The 18,674-nt window shown below is 41.2% G+C and overlaps 1 protein-coding gene across 1 annotated transcript in view; it reads right to left on the reverse strand.

The window, feature by feature from the left end:
- The window catches only part of KCNK10 (potassium two pore domain channel subfamily K member 10), a 104,907-nt gene that overhangs the window by 61,525 nt on the left and 24,708 nt on the right, over window positions 1-18,674 (reverse strand). Inside the window, exon 2 of the mRNA XM_089522351.1 lies at window positions 7,531-7,868. Within this exon, the coding sequence (XP_089378477.1) occupies window positions 7,531-7,868 (338 nt within the window). The remainder of the gene's footprint in view (window positions 1-7,530; window positions 7,869-18,674) is intronic.

The raw sequence follows: 18,674 nt of genomic DNA on the forward strand, positions 1-18,674 counted from the left end.
TAATGTGCAGCAAATCTTTTTTCACTTTCTGTGATGTTTGCCTTTTGGTTTGGAAGTTTGTGTGATATTTTGTAATGCCTTTTACTGTTCTGAATGTTTTATGTGATACTGCTTTCATAATAATAGGAACAACTCCCAAAGGAATATAAATACTGTAGAGTACTTTAGAAAGATAGTAACTTGCACAAAAGGGCCTTTCCTTGTCTCCTAACACCCATAGAATCATACATGAGTATAGCACTTTGTTTCCAATTAAACTGCCAGGGCTTAATCCTATGGAATTCTGGGCTTTATAGTTTGGAGATACTCAGGAGATCTCTGGACAAGAATACCCTGTACTAAACTGTAATACCCTATACTAAACTGTAAATCCCAGAATTACACAGAATGCTGCCATGACAGTTACAATGAAAGCACAGTCCTCTACTGTATACATTTGTCCCTCCATCTCCACAAATTCTTTATCCACAGATTCAACCATTCACAAATTGAAATTATTACACACACACACACACACACACACTGCAAAAAGCAAGGCTTGATAATGCCATTTTATAAGGGATGCCATTTAACTATGCCACTGTATTTAATGGGACTTCAGCATACACAAATTTTGGTATCCACAGAGAGGCCCTGGAACCAACCCTCAGTGGATGGCAAGAGCTCAGTGTAGTTGTTTAGCTGGGATCCCAAGGCCTAACTACTCCATATCCCTGTCAGGAATCTACCTGTAAAGCATCACAGACAGATGGCTATATGATTTCTTTTTTAAAAAAAACTACAAACAAAAGAGAGTCTACTACTCAAGTGATATATACCATACCAATCATATTCAAAATGGTGGTCTCTGGACTGGTTCCAGTCCCTGAGACAGAGGCTGCTGGTCTCTGGCAAGTGTCCAGGAAATAACAAACAACAATTGCAGCAATGGGCACAAATATGGTGCCAGTCCCTGGCACAATGGAAAAATTAATTGCTGACCTCCCACATCAGATAGCCTGAGAGACACTGATCCACACAACTATTGAACAGCTCCTACTATCAGGAGGTTCTTCATAATCTTTAGGTGTAATCTTTTTTCTTGCAGTTTGAATCCATTGGTCCATGTCCTAGTCTCTAGAGCAGCAGAAAACTAGCTTGTTCCATCCTCAAGATGACATCTCTTCAGTTATTTAAAGACAGCCATCTTGTCACCTTTCACCCTTCTCTTCTCCCGGCTAAACATACCCAGCTTCCTAAGTCATTAGGGCTTGGTTTCCAGACCTGTTGTTCATCTTGAGTCAAACTTGCACTGCAACAATAATACAAGTTTGACATAATTTTAACTGCCATCACTCAATGCTATGAAATTCTGGAATTTGTACTTTCATTTTATATTTTAAAAAAATAAATATTTTTTTAAAAAAATGTACTTTCATGAGATATTTAGTCTTCTCAGTCAGAGAGCTCTGGTGCCACAAAAAACTACAAATCCCAGGATTCGACAGGATGGAGGCTTTGTTGAAACAGCTTCACTGGCTACAAGTACATTCCTGGGCAGAATTCAGAGTGTCTGCTAATACCTTTAAAGCCCTACATGACTAATTTTAAGATATCTGTGTGAAGGGTTTATCTTGGCCTCATCACCATCATGGGCATGTTTGGTAAGGATACAGGGAGCAGCCTATTCAATGGCTGCTCCCAGGCTGTAGAACATGTTTCTATAGGAGGTTTGGTTAGCCAAAGCTCTGCTCTCCTTCCACCAGCCAGCAAAGTACTTATTTATGCAGGCCTTTGGTGTTTATATTATGAGTCAGATTAATGTTTTGAATGTGGTGTGCTGTGGATTTATCTTTTAATCACATCTTAAATGTACTTTAATTTTGGGGTTTTATTATAAAATTCTCTGTTTAATTGTTTTTAACTTTTATAAATGTGATTCTAGCTGCCCTTGTTTTAGATTTTTTGAAAGCAACCTTTAAGTCCCTTGCTGGGAGAATGGTGGGTATGAATTAATTCAATAAATAATATAATATACAGTGGGCCCTCCACATTCACCAGGGTTAGGGACATAGGATCCCTGTGAAAGTGAAAAAAACTCAAATAAAAAACTTTTTTTTTTACCAGAAAGAACATTCCTCTAGGAATCTCTAGATCCTCCATCACAACACTATGGCTAACATCTGGCAGAAACTGACCACAGAGTTGCACTGGAGGACCTACCAATGCCTACAGAAGAGTTTTCTCTAGGAATTTCTAGGTGCTGAAGTTTGACTCAATGGTCAACGTCTGGCAGAGTTACACTGGAGGACCTAGAGATTCCTAGAGAGAACATATTAATCAAATCTGTGAATAATCAAATCTGAAAAAGTTAAAGCCACAAATGTGGAGAGCCAAATGTAATTTCATGTCACCTATCAAACACAGTATCAACTGTGAAGAAGGGTTACATTATTAGACTCCATGGCCTGAGTAAAGCCAATCAATCACAGCCTTCAGAATGCTGTAAGTGGAGACACATGGGTAAAAGAATATAAAACTAGAGGCTGGACTGTTAAATGGTGAGATAGGGCCAGTTAGACTCTGGCGATTATCATACGGGGACGGGACATCATTGTCCTATCCCTGTCCTGTCCTTCTCATCCGATCACAGGAAGGACTTTTACACTTAACCTGTCATTGACCCGTCCATCGCGCTGATCCTGACATTCAGCCATCCAGAAGCGCTAGCAAAAGTGATTGCGCAAAAGACTTTCACATCCCATCACGCTGATCCTGTCCTGAGTGAAATGGAATTGTCCTGCCATTTGCTGTCATTTTGTATTAATGGAAGAACCCATTAATACGATTACACTTCACGGATGGGATCAGCGGAATGTTATGTTAAAGTGTTTCATGTGAACACTTTCACTAGCGCTTACCAGACAGGAGATCGGGTTCACGGATGGGATAAGGGCAGAGGAGCGATCCCATCCCTATCCCATTCCCGTGTGATAATCGCCAGGAATAGGGACAGATAGGAACAGGTTAAATCCTGAGAGGGAAAGTTAGAGACAGGGCCGGGGGCATCATCAGAAAGGCCCAGGGGGTGTGGATCACACCAGGTGACACCCTAAGGGGGGGTGACACCACTGCTCCCCAAATATCTGCCTTTTGGTAGAAATGGGATGTGGCATTCACCTGTGTCCCTTTAAAATGCTGAAGAGATGGTGCAAGTGAGTGAAGCTCAGTGAGAAAAGAAAGGAGAGGCCCCAGGTTTTATTTAAAAATAATTTTAAGATTTTTTTTTTAAAAAAAATGCAGTATGAAAAATGTGGTCCAGCATGATCTGAACTTCCTGCATTCCCAAGTGGCACCCCTGGTTATACAGTAAACCTTCAATGTTTTGCTGTTTACTTTTGCTCCTCAGCAGATTTTATTCCTGATTAATTAAGGCAATTAGATTACATGCTACCAAATGAAAGCTAACAATAAACATATGTCCAGTATAAGAGTCATCCTGAGGCCCAAGAACCAGACCCAGGAATGGGGTTGTAAGGTCAGAAAGACAAGTTGAGTGACAGGAGCTTGAATTGCAGAAGGGATCTATCACATCAGTGGTCACATATACAATACTGAAATCAAATGTCACTGGATACCTAATGCAATAATATTTTTCATTCAAAGAATATTGGAGGAATATGCCACCCAGAAAATGATTTGACCATAAATGACAAATTACTGCCATTGAAGCTGAGTAGACCTGGCTCTTTTGGAAACACCTGGCAACCTTGCTCTGAGCTTTTGGGTTGAAAAGTGCAATCACTGACTGAAATCTATTGGTGAACTATGCCAGCTTAGGCAGTGAGAGCAGGAGGAAAAAGGTCACAGGCACACTGGCCACGAAAGGCATAGAGCACTGAAAAAAGAGGATGCTCAAAGCCAGCAGATATTGTCTGCCTTCCTCTGTTTCAGCTATGCAACCTTGGAAGAAATACAACTACTATCAGTTTTAACTACAGTCAGCCCTTCTTATACATGGATTTTTTAATACACAGATTCAAGCATCCACGGTTTGAAAATGTTCCAAAAAGTATAAATTTCAAATATCAAACCTTGATTTTCCATTTTTATAAGAGACACCATTTTGCGATGTCATTATATTTAATGGGACTTGAGCATCCACGGATTTTGTTATACACGGGGGAACTTGGAACCAAAGGGTCCACTGTATAAATTTTATGGCATAAAACATAAATATTGGGTTACTGTCTGAGTAACTTCAGTTGCGATTCAATTTCCAGCATAATGAGCAGACAGGAGTTTTGACTCAATTAATAGTTTTTTTTAAAAAAATTAGACATTTCCCTGTTCTTTTATATTCAAATAGAAAACACTCCATCTTAATTAATAAGCCCTTGTTTTCATCAAACACATCATCAAGAACTGCTCTGTCTTACAACTGTACCAGCCTAATGAGCTGAAGCCAATTCCTTGATGAAAGTGTCAGATTAAAAGCAAGAAAACCAACTCCTTTGTTTATTCACAGAGCACACCATGCAAAAAGCAACAGGGTAGACCCCCATCCTCCTTCTCCCCTACTGTACAATTTATTAACAATGAAGGAAAGCCACTGAAAGTCACTGCAGAAAATCAGATCTCTCAATTCCACTTAAACTCTGGACTCTTGCTTGGTCTAGCAAAGACCCATCACAGAAATAAAGCTAACAACTGAGAGCCACATCAAGCTCAAACATGTTTCACACAGCTGCTAGAGAATGACAGGTTTTGATCACCATCCCATGTGCTGAATTCAGATCAAGGGATTAAGCAGGAAGCCTCCTCCTATTAGCATCAGATTGCCTCCATGGGATTTTTAATCCCTATTTAGAAGTCATCTAACAGTGTGGCTACAGGCACAAGAATCACTTGTGTTTCTGAATCCTTGTTAATAAACATAGACATAGAGAGATCCATTAGCTCCTGAGTTTAGGCAATGGAATTACACTTTGGCTTAGAATTTAAGTCATGTTTGGTAACCCAGTTCACCATTTCTTGTTCTCTTCCCCCTCTTCCCTTTCTTCCTCTGTTTCAAACCTGCTTGCCTCAAAGCCAGCCAGCATTGGGATAGCAGTATAATTTTACACTGTTACAAACACTATAATCAGTAGCTCTAGTCAGGTATTCCAAATGAGCACTAAACTCTGCAGGAGGGGAACATGCAACGTACCAGCCCCACATCACTTGGCAATCAATTTGAAACAATGCCTCCTATATGCGTGAAAGGCTCTCCACATAAACCAGGATGCTGGAAAACCAGAGTTCAGAAATGTGTAGAAAATCTGCACTCACACAGGAGATTCACCACTTCAGACCTGCTTTTTTGCATGAGGACAGTAATAAAGGAAGGGCTCATGTTCTCTTCTCTTTCTGTGTTTCATTTAGCCCTTATGCTGAATGCGTGGATCAGAGTAGCACTTCCAGCAGTTCTAATATGTTCCTCTTCAATCAAGTAAATCTGGCTTTTAATTGTATATTAGTCTGCCATTCAGATATAATGCAGTTTGATACCGGTTTAACTCCCATGGCTCAATGGATCTAGGAGTCCTAGTAGACTACAAGTTGAACATAAGTCAGTAGTGTGATGCGGCAGCTAATGTGATTCTAGGCTGCATCAATAGAAGTATAGTGTCTAAATCAAGGGATATAATAGTGCCACTCTCTTCTGTCTTGGTCAGGCCTTGCCTAGAATACTGTGTCCAGGTCTGGGCACCACAATTCAAAAAGGTTGTTGAGAAGCTGGAGTGTGTAGAGAGGAGGGTGACCAAAATGGTGAAGGGCCTGGAAACCATGCCCTCTGAGGAATGACTTAGGGAGCTGGGGATGGATAGCCTGGAGAAGAGAAGGTTAAGAGGTGATATGATAGCTTTGTTTAAATATTTGATGGGATGTCATATTGAGGATGGAGCAAGATTGTTTTCTGCTGTTCCAGAGAATAGGACTAGGAACAATGGATGCAAGCTGCAGGAAAAGAGGAATTTCCTGACAGTGAGAGCTGTTCAACAGTGGAACACCCTCCCTAAGAGGGTGGTGCAGTCTCCTTCTTTGGAGGTTTTTAAACAGAGGCTGGGGGCCATCTGTTGAGAGTGCTTTGATTGTGAGTTCCTGTGTGGCAGGGGGTTGTACTGGATGGCTCTTGTGGTCTCTTCCAACTTATGGTTCTATGAATGCCATGGAAATCTGGGATTTGTAGTCATGTGAGATATTTAGCCTTCCCTCTCAGTGAACTCTGGTGCCACAACAAACTGCAAATCCCAAGATTCCATACCACTGAGCCATGGCAGTTAAACAAACAGTTAAAACAAACTGCATTATTTATTCAGTGCAGATCAGACCTAAGATATGTAGTGCATTTATACAGTGCAGATCAAACCTAAGTAGGACCAAATTATTTATCAATACAGTGCGCCCACTCCATATGTGGGCACACCATACGTGGGTGCATCACCATTAAATGAATGGTGCGTGTGCCCACCGCACACATGCGCCACACCACTGCAAGCACAAGCCCCATTATATTGAATGGGGCTCGAACTTATGCAGGATTTGCCTTATGCAGGGGGGTCTGGAACGGATCCCCTGCATAAGGCAAGGCTCCACTGTAAAAGTAAAACCAAAGCAAGACTTTTTTAGACTTCCAGAAAGAAGAGTACTGTATTCTGGCATTTTCTACCTCCTCCATATCTTTAAAGTCTCAAAGAGCTATATTTTATATTTAGCAATGGGACATTTCAGGGTCTATAGGCTAAACAGGGCAGATATTCCTTGGAGATGGAAATATCCTAATATGGAAGCATATCTTCTGATCCTTTTTTCTCAATTTGTGGTGTAAGCAATCGTAGCCAGAGATGGGCAAAGTATGGTCCAAAGTATGTGACCACATACACCCCCAGAAAGTTGTTCTTTGTGGCCCTCAGTTCCTCAAGCCTCCCCAAGCCTCCCTTGTGCTGGGAAAAAGGGTTGAATTGCCTCTCCTAGAAATCTCCAGCAGTGGTAATTCATTTTTTAAATAGATTGTAGGATCCATTAAAAGTTTTTGTACAAAACCAGATATGAACATCTGGTCACTTTCCTTTTTTGATGTTGTCTGGCAGACTGCGTGGCCCCTGGAAGGTATGTGAAAACAACCTCCTTTCCAATCCATTATAGTTGTTCACTTCCATTCAAAAAGTCCTCTTGCCACAGCATTCAGTCAAGGCACCTAAAAAGATGATCCTGAAGTTGAGGGGAACTACTCTTTCAAAACAGGGCAAGATCCAAAATGATTATTTTGATCCTGGCTTTTGATCACAGTAAGCATAGTTTAAAGTACAAACCACCATATCCTGCATTGGGGTATCACATAAAATTGTGCTTACTTTAAAACCGAACGTGCATGCTTTTGATCTGCTTTTCATAGACACAAAAGAGAAACTGGAGAGTGAGGGTGGCACACAACTCATGAGAGAAAGTATGGTTTCCTGTTGCCTCTGAAAAGCAGATTTCCCAATGTATCCTGTACAAATCTCTCACCTTAATCAATGCCTCCAACTCCTGCTGGGATACACAGTTGTTCTCCTGCAGGAATTCTGCCTTATCGTTGGCTATTCTGTTCTTCTGGCTGTTTTCTTCTGGTTGTTCCAGGGCACGGAACACGAGGCCCCCAGTGATGAGGTAAGCAACAACCACAAAGAAGATAGCCACTACTGTTTTCCACTTCATGACCGTCTGCAAGCCCTGAGACGGGGCTTCCATACTAGCAATCACACTTGCCCGAGGGGAGGAAATAGAACGTCGTGGTGCTGGTTGGTGTGTGCTGGTCTTATTGGTTTCAGGCTCACGAGCTGGGGGAATGGCTGCCGGAACAGTCACTAAAATGGGAGAAAACAAAACAATATGTTCAATCCCTGTGTCTAACAGCTTCTAACACAAATATATGCATGCTATACATACACACAGAGAGTTCTAAACTGCATCATAGTGGGATGGAGGTGCCCTATTATCTTCACAGAATAATTGTTATTGCTTTCTTCTTCTTTTTTTTACCACTGAAAGCATCCATTCTAATTATAAGATTGACTAACCATATAACAACGTTCCCAAACCTGCTGCCCTCTAGATGTGTTAGACTACTATTAACCCCAGCCAGCAGGGCCACTTAACTGACCTATGATCATCATTCTAACATTTTGCTCAATAAATGCCACATTAAAACAGTCAAACGCCTCATTTCAGAGGGTTTTTTTTTTAAAAAAAAGTAAAATACAGCATTTCTCTTTATTTATCACACAAGACTGTATCATGAAGCATTTCCAGACTATTCTGTCAGCTTAGACATACTACACAACTTCGTATTTCATAGAGGAATTGAGGACTCAGCAAGACTTTGGAATGAACATTTCCACAGAATTGCACCATTTGACCCTCTGTGGGAATCCGTAAATATATGTTGCAAAGAAGACTGTAGGAGATGGAATGTATTTTTTGTGATTACTCTTGAAAGCCCAGTGGAAAGCACACTAGTAGGTAGAAAAAACTCAACTTAGAAATGTTACAGGTATGAGGAACAAAATCATTTGGGTAATTCTGTTGGCATCTGTTCTTCTTACAACCCTTGCTAATCATACAAAGCAAAGGATGTCCCAGCTTTCTGCAGCAGGTGCTTAGGGTGCATAGGGACTGTTGGAGGGAGAGGAGGTCTCCCCTGGAAGAATGAGTCAACATCCCATTCCTACTGAGTATTCTCAGTCCTCACTGTGTGCTCCAATTACAAGTGTCACCCCTTCCTTAAGATTTCTCTAAGCCAAACTTAGCCAAACCATTAATCCAGCCATGGATTATCCAGTGGAATTATCCAACTGGATCCTGGCCATCCAAAATAACATTTCTGGCCATCAGTCTTCTCGCCATTGGATTAAGAGATTTCTGTGATTCTATGAAAACTATCTTGCTGTTACCTCCTTCTTCTATGTTCCTGGTGATATTTGGGCTACATAAGAACCAGCACTCACAGAACTGAAAACACTATTAGTTAATCAAAGTAGAACCCTGAAACAAAATGTTGTCATGTAGAATGCTTCTACTCAGAATTCCCAACCACACCACTGTATCACCTTCCTTCAGCTCCCCAACAAACATTAATCAGCGACCTATGACTCCCAAGATTGCTTAGTGCACACTGGCCCTTTTTTGTTCAAGGGTGGATGTCTCCATTTTGAGGTATTTTGTGATGTGAGATGGATATAGTTGTGTTTAATCCCAACTATATCAAAACCTTTAATCTCATCTCTGATGTCCATTGGCAGGTCATACTTCTTTCCCTGGGAGCATTTTTAAAAACTTCTCACAAAGGAACTGCATACAGTTTGACTATAGGCCAGTGGAGCTTCAATGTAGTTTGTGCATTTTGATTATTCGAATAAAGATATCACTGTTTGTGGATTTTGGATGTTATTGTACTTTGCTATATGGCCAACATGGCTACCTCTAAATGCAACTTCAGGATTACTCTGAAACTGTGCAGATGCTGTAGCTTTTGTTATATTCCCACAAGCATGGGAAAACATAAATTGGTTACAAACATTAGACTCAAAAAACCCAGCCAGCTTTTCTGTGGTCCTGTTGGCTGACGATTCTAGGTATTGTAAAAAGTAACTTTTTCAGTTCCTGAATCAAAAGGAACAATGGTGATGATGCCAATAGCAGACCTACTAGCAGTAAATTTGACTAATTCCTTTAAAGTCACAAAGAAATTTAATCTGCTGTTTACTAATCTAACTTCTTGGAAAAGAGAAGGTTAAGAGGTGATATGATAGCCCTGTTTAAATATTTGAAGGGGTGTCATATTGAGGAGGACCTGGAGCAATGGATGCAAGCTGCAGGAAAAGAGATTCCACCTCAACATTAGGAGGAACTTCCTGACAGTAAGGGCTGTTCGACAGTGGAACACACTCCCTTGGAGTGTAATGGAGTTTCCTTCCTTGGAGGTCTTTAAACAGAGTTTGGATGGCCATCTGTCGGAGATGCTTTGATTTAGATTTCCTGAATGGCAGGGGGGTTGGACTGGATGGCCCTTGTGGTCTCTTCCAACTCTATGATTCTATGATTCTTTGCCCTAAAGAAGGCAAAAATTATATACTGTAGGGAAGGGCAGACTTCAAGCTTATCAATCTACTTTGCTTTTTTTAATTAGAACCCTAAGATCCACTAGCCTCAGCAAACTGGAAACAAACACAAATTTAGAATTTAAAAAGAAGGTGACTCTGAGTCTAAACATTTATTTCCAGTACCAGAATTGAACTGACATCATACCTCCCAATTTCCCCGCATCTCATTTCAGCAGCCTTATTTGGAAGGGAAATATCATTTTGTTGTTGCTATTGTTAAACTGCTGAGAAGATCAAAATCTCTTTCTAGATGAACAGATAGCTGTGTTACTCTGTTGCACAGCAGCAAGGAAAGATGTCCCACTAGAAGCAAGAAAATAAGTCATGCTATGGTATATTGCCATACTGCCAATATATGCTATTTTAATGTCTGTTCTAAAAGTCTGATAGATATGCTGTCAGGAAGATTGTGCAGGTTACAAAAAGCTGCCAGCACCCCTTTCTGAAGCTCCAAAGCCAGGTTCTGATGGAGTGTTCCTCAGAGCGAGAGATTAATGGGAGAAGTGACTATGGAAATTATCTGGGCAGAGCCTCCCCTCCAACCCCACAGAACTGCATGAAAATCAGCTGCAGGAAGTCCTCAGGAGCAGATTTTGAGGATTGACTATACCTCATTATTATTGTTGGTGGTAGTAATAGTAGTATTGGTATTGATATTAGTATTAATAATAACATAATTTATTTCTTACCCACCTCTTCTTATGGATCAAGGTGAGGAACAATTATCAGGTGAACAACATCAGTTAAAAAGACAACAGTTAAAACACATCAATTTAAAAAACAAACAAGATGTACAAACAATCCACATCTAAATTTCATCATTTTAAAATGATCTGGATAAGCCTGCTGGAAGGGACTGGTCTTCAATGCTCTATTAAATTTGGACAATGTATTGAGCTGTTGAATCTCTTCCAGCAGGTCATTCACAGTCTAGGGGTGGCTGAAGAAAAGGCCTTCTGGCTGACAGTTGCCAACCTAGTCCTGACTGACTGGAGTAAATGTTCTCCAGAGGACCTGAATGTACAGGGCAGATTATATGGGAGGAGACGATCCTGTAGGTAACATGGACCCAAAGCATGTAGGGCTTTAAAGGCAATAACCAACACTTTGGAAATGAATTGACAGCCATTGGAGTGATTTGAATATTGGTGTAATATGATCACTCCTGGATGTCCCAGTAATCAGTCTAGCTGCCATGTTCTGAACTAAATGAAATTTCCAGACTTAGTACTGAGAGAGCACAATTTACAGTGCACTGCAAAAATCCAGCCTTGAAGTCACCAGCACATGTACAACCATATTTAAGTCCTCCAGCTCTAGGTAGGGGTGCAGCTGACAAGCCAAGGCTGATAGCAAGCACTCCTGGCTGTCGCCTCTATCTGAGCTGACATTTAAAGCAATGGATCCAGAAGCACCCCCAAGCTGCGAACACCATCTTTCAAGGTGAGTGTAACCCCCTCCAGAACTGGTTGACACACCTCCAAACCCAGGTTAGGACCTTTGACAGTAAGCACCTCTGTCTTGTCTAGATTCAGCTTCAATTTGCTTTTCCTCATCTAGCCCATTACCTCCTACAGGAATTTATTCAGAGGAGACACACTATCCTTACTGAGGTTGTATTTGAACCATTACACTGGTTTCTGTTCTTGCATAAGTCCAACACTAGATACAGTTCAAAGTCCTAGATCTGAGCCCACAACTTCCTAAGCCACTTTTCGTGCCCCCATCATGAAACACTTAACATGTATAAAAGTGAGAGCTAAACCAGTTGTTGTCCCCAGTTGAAATCTCTGCAAGCAGCTGTTCTTTCATAGGTCTTTTACCCCCAATGCTAAAATACAAGAACAATCATGCTGTCCTTCATTGGAGACATGTATATATTGACATATTATATGAAAAATACTCTATGTGCTAAACAACTGGGGGGTGGTAGAAGTACTCCATGTGTCAGTGGCAGGAGCTGTACAAAAGTTTATTTTGGTTCGTGAGACTTAGTATGCTATATATGATGTCTGTACTCCTGTTTCTACAAAAAAAATTGACAACACAGGGGTACATGTGCCAAAGCTACAGAATACCATCCAACTGTCCTGATTAATCCTTTGCTATCCTATTTTTTTTTCCAGCTGCTTTTAAAGTGTCTCAGAGTCTCTCTCTCCTCCTTCCACTTTCCTCCTAGGTCCTTAGCTTACTTCAGTTACTGTAAATTGAATTCAAAGTAGTTTGTGCTCAATCAACTGAGTGGGAAGAGAGGACAGAAGGAAGCAGATTCTTGTTCTTCTCTATAGACTCAGGCAAAAACAACCTGCTGCAGCCTCTCCTAGGTTGTGTGTTCTTATTCACTTACAACTTTCATGCTCAGTGGCATGTGTCCACATTTGCATCTGTGAAATGTTGGCAGGTATGCTACATAGATTTGAGAGGGGGCAACACAGTTATGTGCCCTGTAGACATTGGTCAAGGAAGGTGGGAATTGTAGTCCAACACAGGCGAAGGGCACTGTTTTGGGGAAGACTAGCTTTATGAATGGGAATAATGAATGGGAGTTTTGCTCCTGGCTTCAATGGGAGAGGGAAGCATCAGGATCATCCACTACTGCTGATATGTCACAGTAGGATGGAGTTTCTGATCTGGATGTACAGTAGGCCCTTCTTATACATGGATTTTGTTATACACAGATTCAAGCATCCACGGTTTGAAAATGTTCAAAAAAAGTATAAATTTCAAATATCAAACCTTGATTTTCCATTTTTTATGAGAGACACCATTTTTCTATGTCATTATATTTAATGGGACTTGAGCATCCACGGATTTCATTATCCACAGGGGATCTTGGAACCAAAATCCAGCGGATAACAAGGGTCCACTGTACTTTTGTATCCCTGTTTGCTAATTCACAAAAGACAATGTCAAAAGTCAAAATTTATCCTATACACGTTGGATTATGTTTCTGGTAAATGACTTATTACAATTCCCTGAAGTGTGATGTCATCTGTCAGGAAGCCAGGATCCAATACTCCCAGCCAAGTACAGAACATTCATTTGTTATTTTCCTCACGCATTTGAGTGCTTGGGCTCTGTATCTTGAAAAATAAGTGATGAAGTCAGCTTCTCTGTTTATTGATCTGCAGCCTCCTTTAAAGGGTGGTCCCTATTCACAGTGAAGTGGATCAAGATATAGGCAAGTGACATTTGGCTGGCAGAAGGGGTTCCCCTGCTCCTTCCTTCCAATGCTGGCCCCACCAGTCCCTTGAAAATGATAAACAGAGTGAAATGTAGCAGGAAAGGGAAATACCCCAAAATCAGATAGAGGAAGTTCAACAGATAAGAGTGTTTTTGCCAGCAGGAGGCAGATCCTGGATCGAACCCATCCTGTTATGGTGCATTGTAGTAATAAATAGTACATGTTATATGCCTTAGCCTGTTTCATGACCTTCTAGCCAATCTCATTTTATCACTAAAAATGTAAGTTGCATCACTTGGGAATGAAGGTAGCTGGGAAAATGGTTGACCTTTTTCAGCTCACAATAAAGAATTTTTAAAAGTCAAACTGAAAAGGTTGCTAAATGGAGGAAATGCCCAGCTCAGTTAGGGAGTACGTCTGGCTCCACCTCCCTTGCCTTGGCTCCACTCCATTCATTTCACTCTCTACTGAAATGCATCCTCTGAGATGCTTTCCAAATTGGAAATTGGGCTCTGAGTCAAATAGGTTTCCCACCGTACTCTAGATGGCTGTACACTAGATGGCCAAACGATCTGCTGTAAGGCTACTCCCTGGGCAAGGCTGACATATTTCAGAACCATAGCACTTATTTCAGACTTTCTAATGAACATACACTGCACGGAGATGTAGGAAGCAGACTCCATCCTAGGACATATGTTCCTTGTAACATCTATATGATATTCCAATGTGTGCAGCTGCATATTTACAGAGAGGTTGCTAAAGATGCTACAGTACATTCCTGTAGGACATCAGTGGTTAGTGCAATTCGGTTCATCTCGTGTATTCTTTAGAATAGGGATAGGCAACAGTCAGGAATTAGGGGGATGCATTAAACCCCCCGATACCTCAAATGTCTGCATCCCCATCCCCCCATTTTTTCTGTCTCAATGCCACTTACAAGCTGCAGGGGATAATTTCACTTTGATGATGATGATGATGATTTATCTCTATAGCACTGTAAATGTGACTCTCCCTAGGCCACTTTATGTGCAGGAGAGACCTTTTTCCCCCACCAGGATGTGACCCAGAAGTTGACTTTCAGGTCACTTTCTGCTGGACAAAAGGCCTTAAAAAGGTTTCGCCTGGCCCTAAAATGAGCCCACTGGGTGTGTAACACGCCAGAATTGCTTCCCATACTGCCTAAGGCAGTGATGCTCACACTTTTTACCCTTGAGAATCCCCTTTACATCATGCGGATGCCGCCCCCACATCCTCAGTCTATGAATACAAATATTTTGTTTATTTAGAGTGCATATTTTCATTGACACATTCACGTATATTTGCATTTTAACATTTTATCAGGAATAACGTTGTTCAAATTAGAACAGTTTTATGTCAGTAAATTCAATATTTAACTCAACAAATGTGTAAATTTTACAGATAAAAAGGTTTGGGAAGATGTGAAGGAAGAGTCATCAGGACCTCCAAGTCTTGTGACCCCCTTGAGAAACTCTCATGCCCCCCTCACATGGGCCCACTCCATCATTTGAGCACCACTGGCCTAAGGGGTACTTGACTGCATTTTTAGACGAACAAATGAGGGCATTTTCTTTAAAAATGTGGATCCAAGAGGCTGCAAAAATGCCTCTGAGGGCTATCACATGCAGACCATTGGTTATATTCTCCTCATTTCTGCATGAGACTGTCCAAAGGGAGGTCCTGCATTCTATGATCCTGCTCTTTAATTCCTTCTGAAATATATATCAGTCATCAGTCCACAACCTGTTGCTGTTGTTGTTCTTTAAAGCCTCACAAAAGCTTTCTTTTCCTAAGATGACATTTTATTTTCGTGTCTGTCTGTTAACTTGTCATGAAAGAGGTTTAATCTCTCTCATTAAAGGCAATGACAAATCTCAGTTTGTGCAACACTGTCATTACACTGGCAGATCCTCCTGCCTCAAAGGGGACTTGCCAGTGTTTTGACACAGCCCTTTACCCAGTGGGCTGATGTCACTGGGGACCGGTAAGATCTTGTTTGGAGAGGGCACAGTATGGAAACAGAATACGTTAACAGAGCTGCCTTAAATGCCAGCATTTAATATTTAATATTTAGGAATCATCCCTGTCCAAAGCCACCCACAAGGCAAGGTACACAAACAGTCCAAGACAATAAAAAATTATGCAGTCATAAAAACAATCATGCTTTAATGCAAATTTTAAAAACAAAAAAGGTTATGTTAAAAGCACTGCCATTAAAACTGAAATGTCAACAGCAGTTAAAGAACACCAGATTCTGGACCCAGTCAATAGTACTAAGAACATCTGCAGCTACAGAAAAAGTCTGATCTGCTGCTTGCATGATCCCCCCATGCAACAGCAGAATAATAAATATATTTTAAAATCCTGAATTCTAAAATGACATGCTAGATACAAAAATGGATTTTCTTTTAATTTCTTCCCTTTTACTTTGAAAATGGTATTTATGCCCATTTTTTTCTTGAAAGCGGGACATTTTTTCAATTGTCAGAGGGTTTCAGACTCAAAAATGGCTAATAACCACTGTGCTATGGCCATAATTGACTACCATATTAAATACAAGACACAGAAAATGTTGAAACAAAACTTCTATGTCCTCTCCTCCCTTACAATATTCAAGAGCATCTACTATTGTCAAAATGTCATCCAAGAGTACATATTGTATATACACATGTATAAGCCTAGAAATTTAGATCAAAAACTTTACCCCAAAAACCTGAGTCGACTTATCCAAGTGTCAATGTAAGTACTGTATCTTAACTCTTATTTAAAAGAAGGAATCATCCTCTGATGAAAAGCAAGATTATAAAATGTGAAGCACTGGACCCCTGTACTGTCTCATCCATCCAGTCTTAAGAGTAAGCACAAAGAGTTATGTCTGCTGGACTTTTGTAAGTCCTTCGACATTGTTTTGCTTTGCTTCATCTTTTAGATCCTTTGCTATATGTCCCTAAATTTTACACTCGACTTATCTACGAGTCATAGCAAAATACATAATTTTGGCCCCAAAACCTGCCCTCGACTTATACATGAGGTCGATTTATAATCAAGTATATACAATAATCCTTTCCTTATCAGTGGAAGCCAACATTGCATAGATGGGGGAAGGAAAACACACAAAATCATGATGCCATCACATGAGGTTAGTGATCTCTCGTGTTATGGGAGATAGAGAAGAAATGAACAAAGATATGCTATATCTATATCAATATCTATATCTATATATACAGTGTGCCCTTGTTTTATGCAGGGGATCTGTTCCGGACCACCCCCCACATAAAACAAAAAACGCGTATGCTCGAGCCCCACTGAAAGCAATGGGCTCGTGTTCGTGGTGGCGCCTGGCACCAGCGGTGCATACACCAATGTTTCTTCCGGCGCATATCACAGGAAGAAACAGCACTGCTTTCAGTATATGCTGAAAGCAGTGTATAATGCGCCTGCATATGATGCGGGTGCACTGTACGTACACACACACACACACACACATATATTGAAGGATGACAAAAACTGAAGGTGTTGTTAATTAAATAAGGGTACAAACTTATGCACATTTCACTGTTAATAAACTATGTGGGATTTATTTCCTAGTGCTGGATTTAATTAGGAGTGTGCTGTAACTCTCACAATCCTACTTTGAAGTATTTCTAAGCAATTCATTACTGGAATATGAGTGTGATCATAACACAGAAATACAAATGGTGAGCTGTAAAAAAAAAATGAAGTATCAAGCATAAACAACCTGAATTAAAGTCACAGACTATTATGAAAAATGGGTCCTAGAAAAGGTATTGGTAGTTAACTTCAGAATGGGGAGGATTAAAACATGTCACACAATAATCCTTGTGGAAAAGGACCAGATGGTCTCAGTGCCGCTCCAGCTCTAATTCAATTTCTGTCACAATTTTGCACAGCTAATTTAATTTAAAAGAAAATTCTTAAGGTGAAATGACTCCAAAGTTAACCTCCTATTCTAACAGCTTCTAACTAGACCCAACATTGTGAAGTCACTTCCAAATCTCCTTTGTTATGAGTCTATAAGCATGCTTCAGTACCTAACTGTTATGGTAACTCACTTTCAGCCGGCTGCTTTCATCCTACTCAGGAGATGAAGCAACAAAATATATCCAGGAATTTCTGTTCTCTGAAATGTTCCATTGTTCATTTCCAATAAGATAAATGGCTACAATAATAAACACCAAAAATGTAGAAATCAACTGGTACCTTTACTCTCATTCAGTAAGGATGAGTTATGTACTCTTAGGTCGTTAACACACGGGGGAAACTGGAAGGTTATCCCGGGATCATTGTGGAGTCAATCATGGGGCTGCACATAATTTCGCAAGAGATTATCAAACGATGTCGAATCCATTCCAGCATCGATCTGAACGCAATGATGAGTCAACCCGGAAAAAGTCAAATTTGGTAAACTATCGAATTTAACAAAGCCTTTTCCCATCCAAATGTGCAATCAATGTGCAGTCAATGCAAATTTAACTGGTGTGAAATGCATACCTGGATCAGCATGGGATTCCCTTAAGTGGAAAAACACACTACAATTCCCAAGATCCTTTGGGCTCCAGAGAGTAAGGAAGGAAGAGGAGGAGGAAGGCAGCGGGCAGGGAGAGAGGGAAAGAACCAGGAAGAGACCCCCGTAGCCTGGCCAGAGCGCACTTGAGCCCTCCTCCTCTTCTCTCCCCTGCTGGCTTGCCCTGGGCCGGCTTCAGGACATGGAGCGCTGCCATTGCCCAGATATGCTCTGGCCAGGCTCCAGCAGCCTCTTCCTTGCTCCCTCCCTCCCTCCTGCCTTCCTCCCCCCTCCAGCTGAGAGAGTGTGACTTGCAGCAGGGCAGGGCAGCGGTGGCACTCCATGTCCCCCTCCTCCTCCTCCTCCTTCCCCTGCCGGCTTGCCCTGGCCTGGCTTCAGGACATTGAGTGCTGCCGCTGCCCCACTGCAAGTCATACTCTCTCAGCCGGAGGGGGGAGGAAGGCAGCAGGGAGGGAGGGAGGGAAGGAGCCAGGAAGAGACCCCCGAGCCTGGGCCCTCCTCATCCTCCTCAACAAGAAGGCTGAAAATGTAGGACGTGTCAAGGAGGACCTGCCTGGTCACCTTGGAAAAGGGGGACCTCTGCTGAAAAATGGAGGACATTTGGGAATCCCTTCTGGACAAAGGGCTGAAACCCCATGACAGCTCAATATAACGCTCTGACAGGACAGGAAGTGCTAGACACAGTCTCCCATGATCCTTTGCTTTAGATGCATTACCTAAATAACTTAAAATAAAGGGTAATGAATGAACAAATAACGTGAAT

This window comes from Sceloporus occidentalis, unplaced genomic scaffold (genome assembly GCF_023333645.1).
Source record: "Sceloporus occidentalis isolate IW3139 unplaced genomic scaffold, rSceOcc1.0.p SCAF_4, whole genome shotgun sequence".
In the NCBI taxonomy this organism is placed as follows: Eukaryota; Metazoa; Chordata; class Lepidosauria; order Squamata; family Phrynosomatidae; genus Sceloporus; species Sceloporus occidentalis.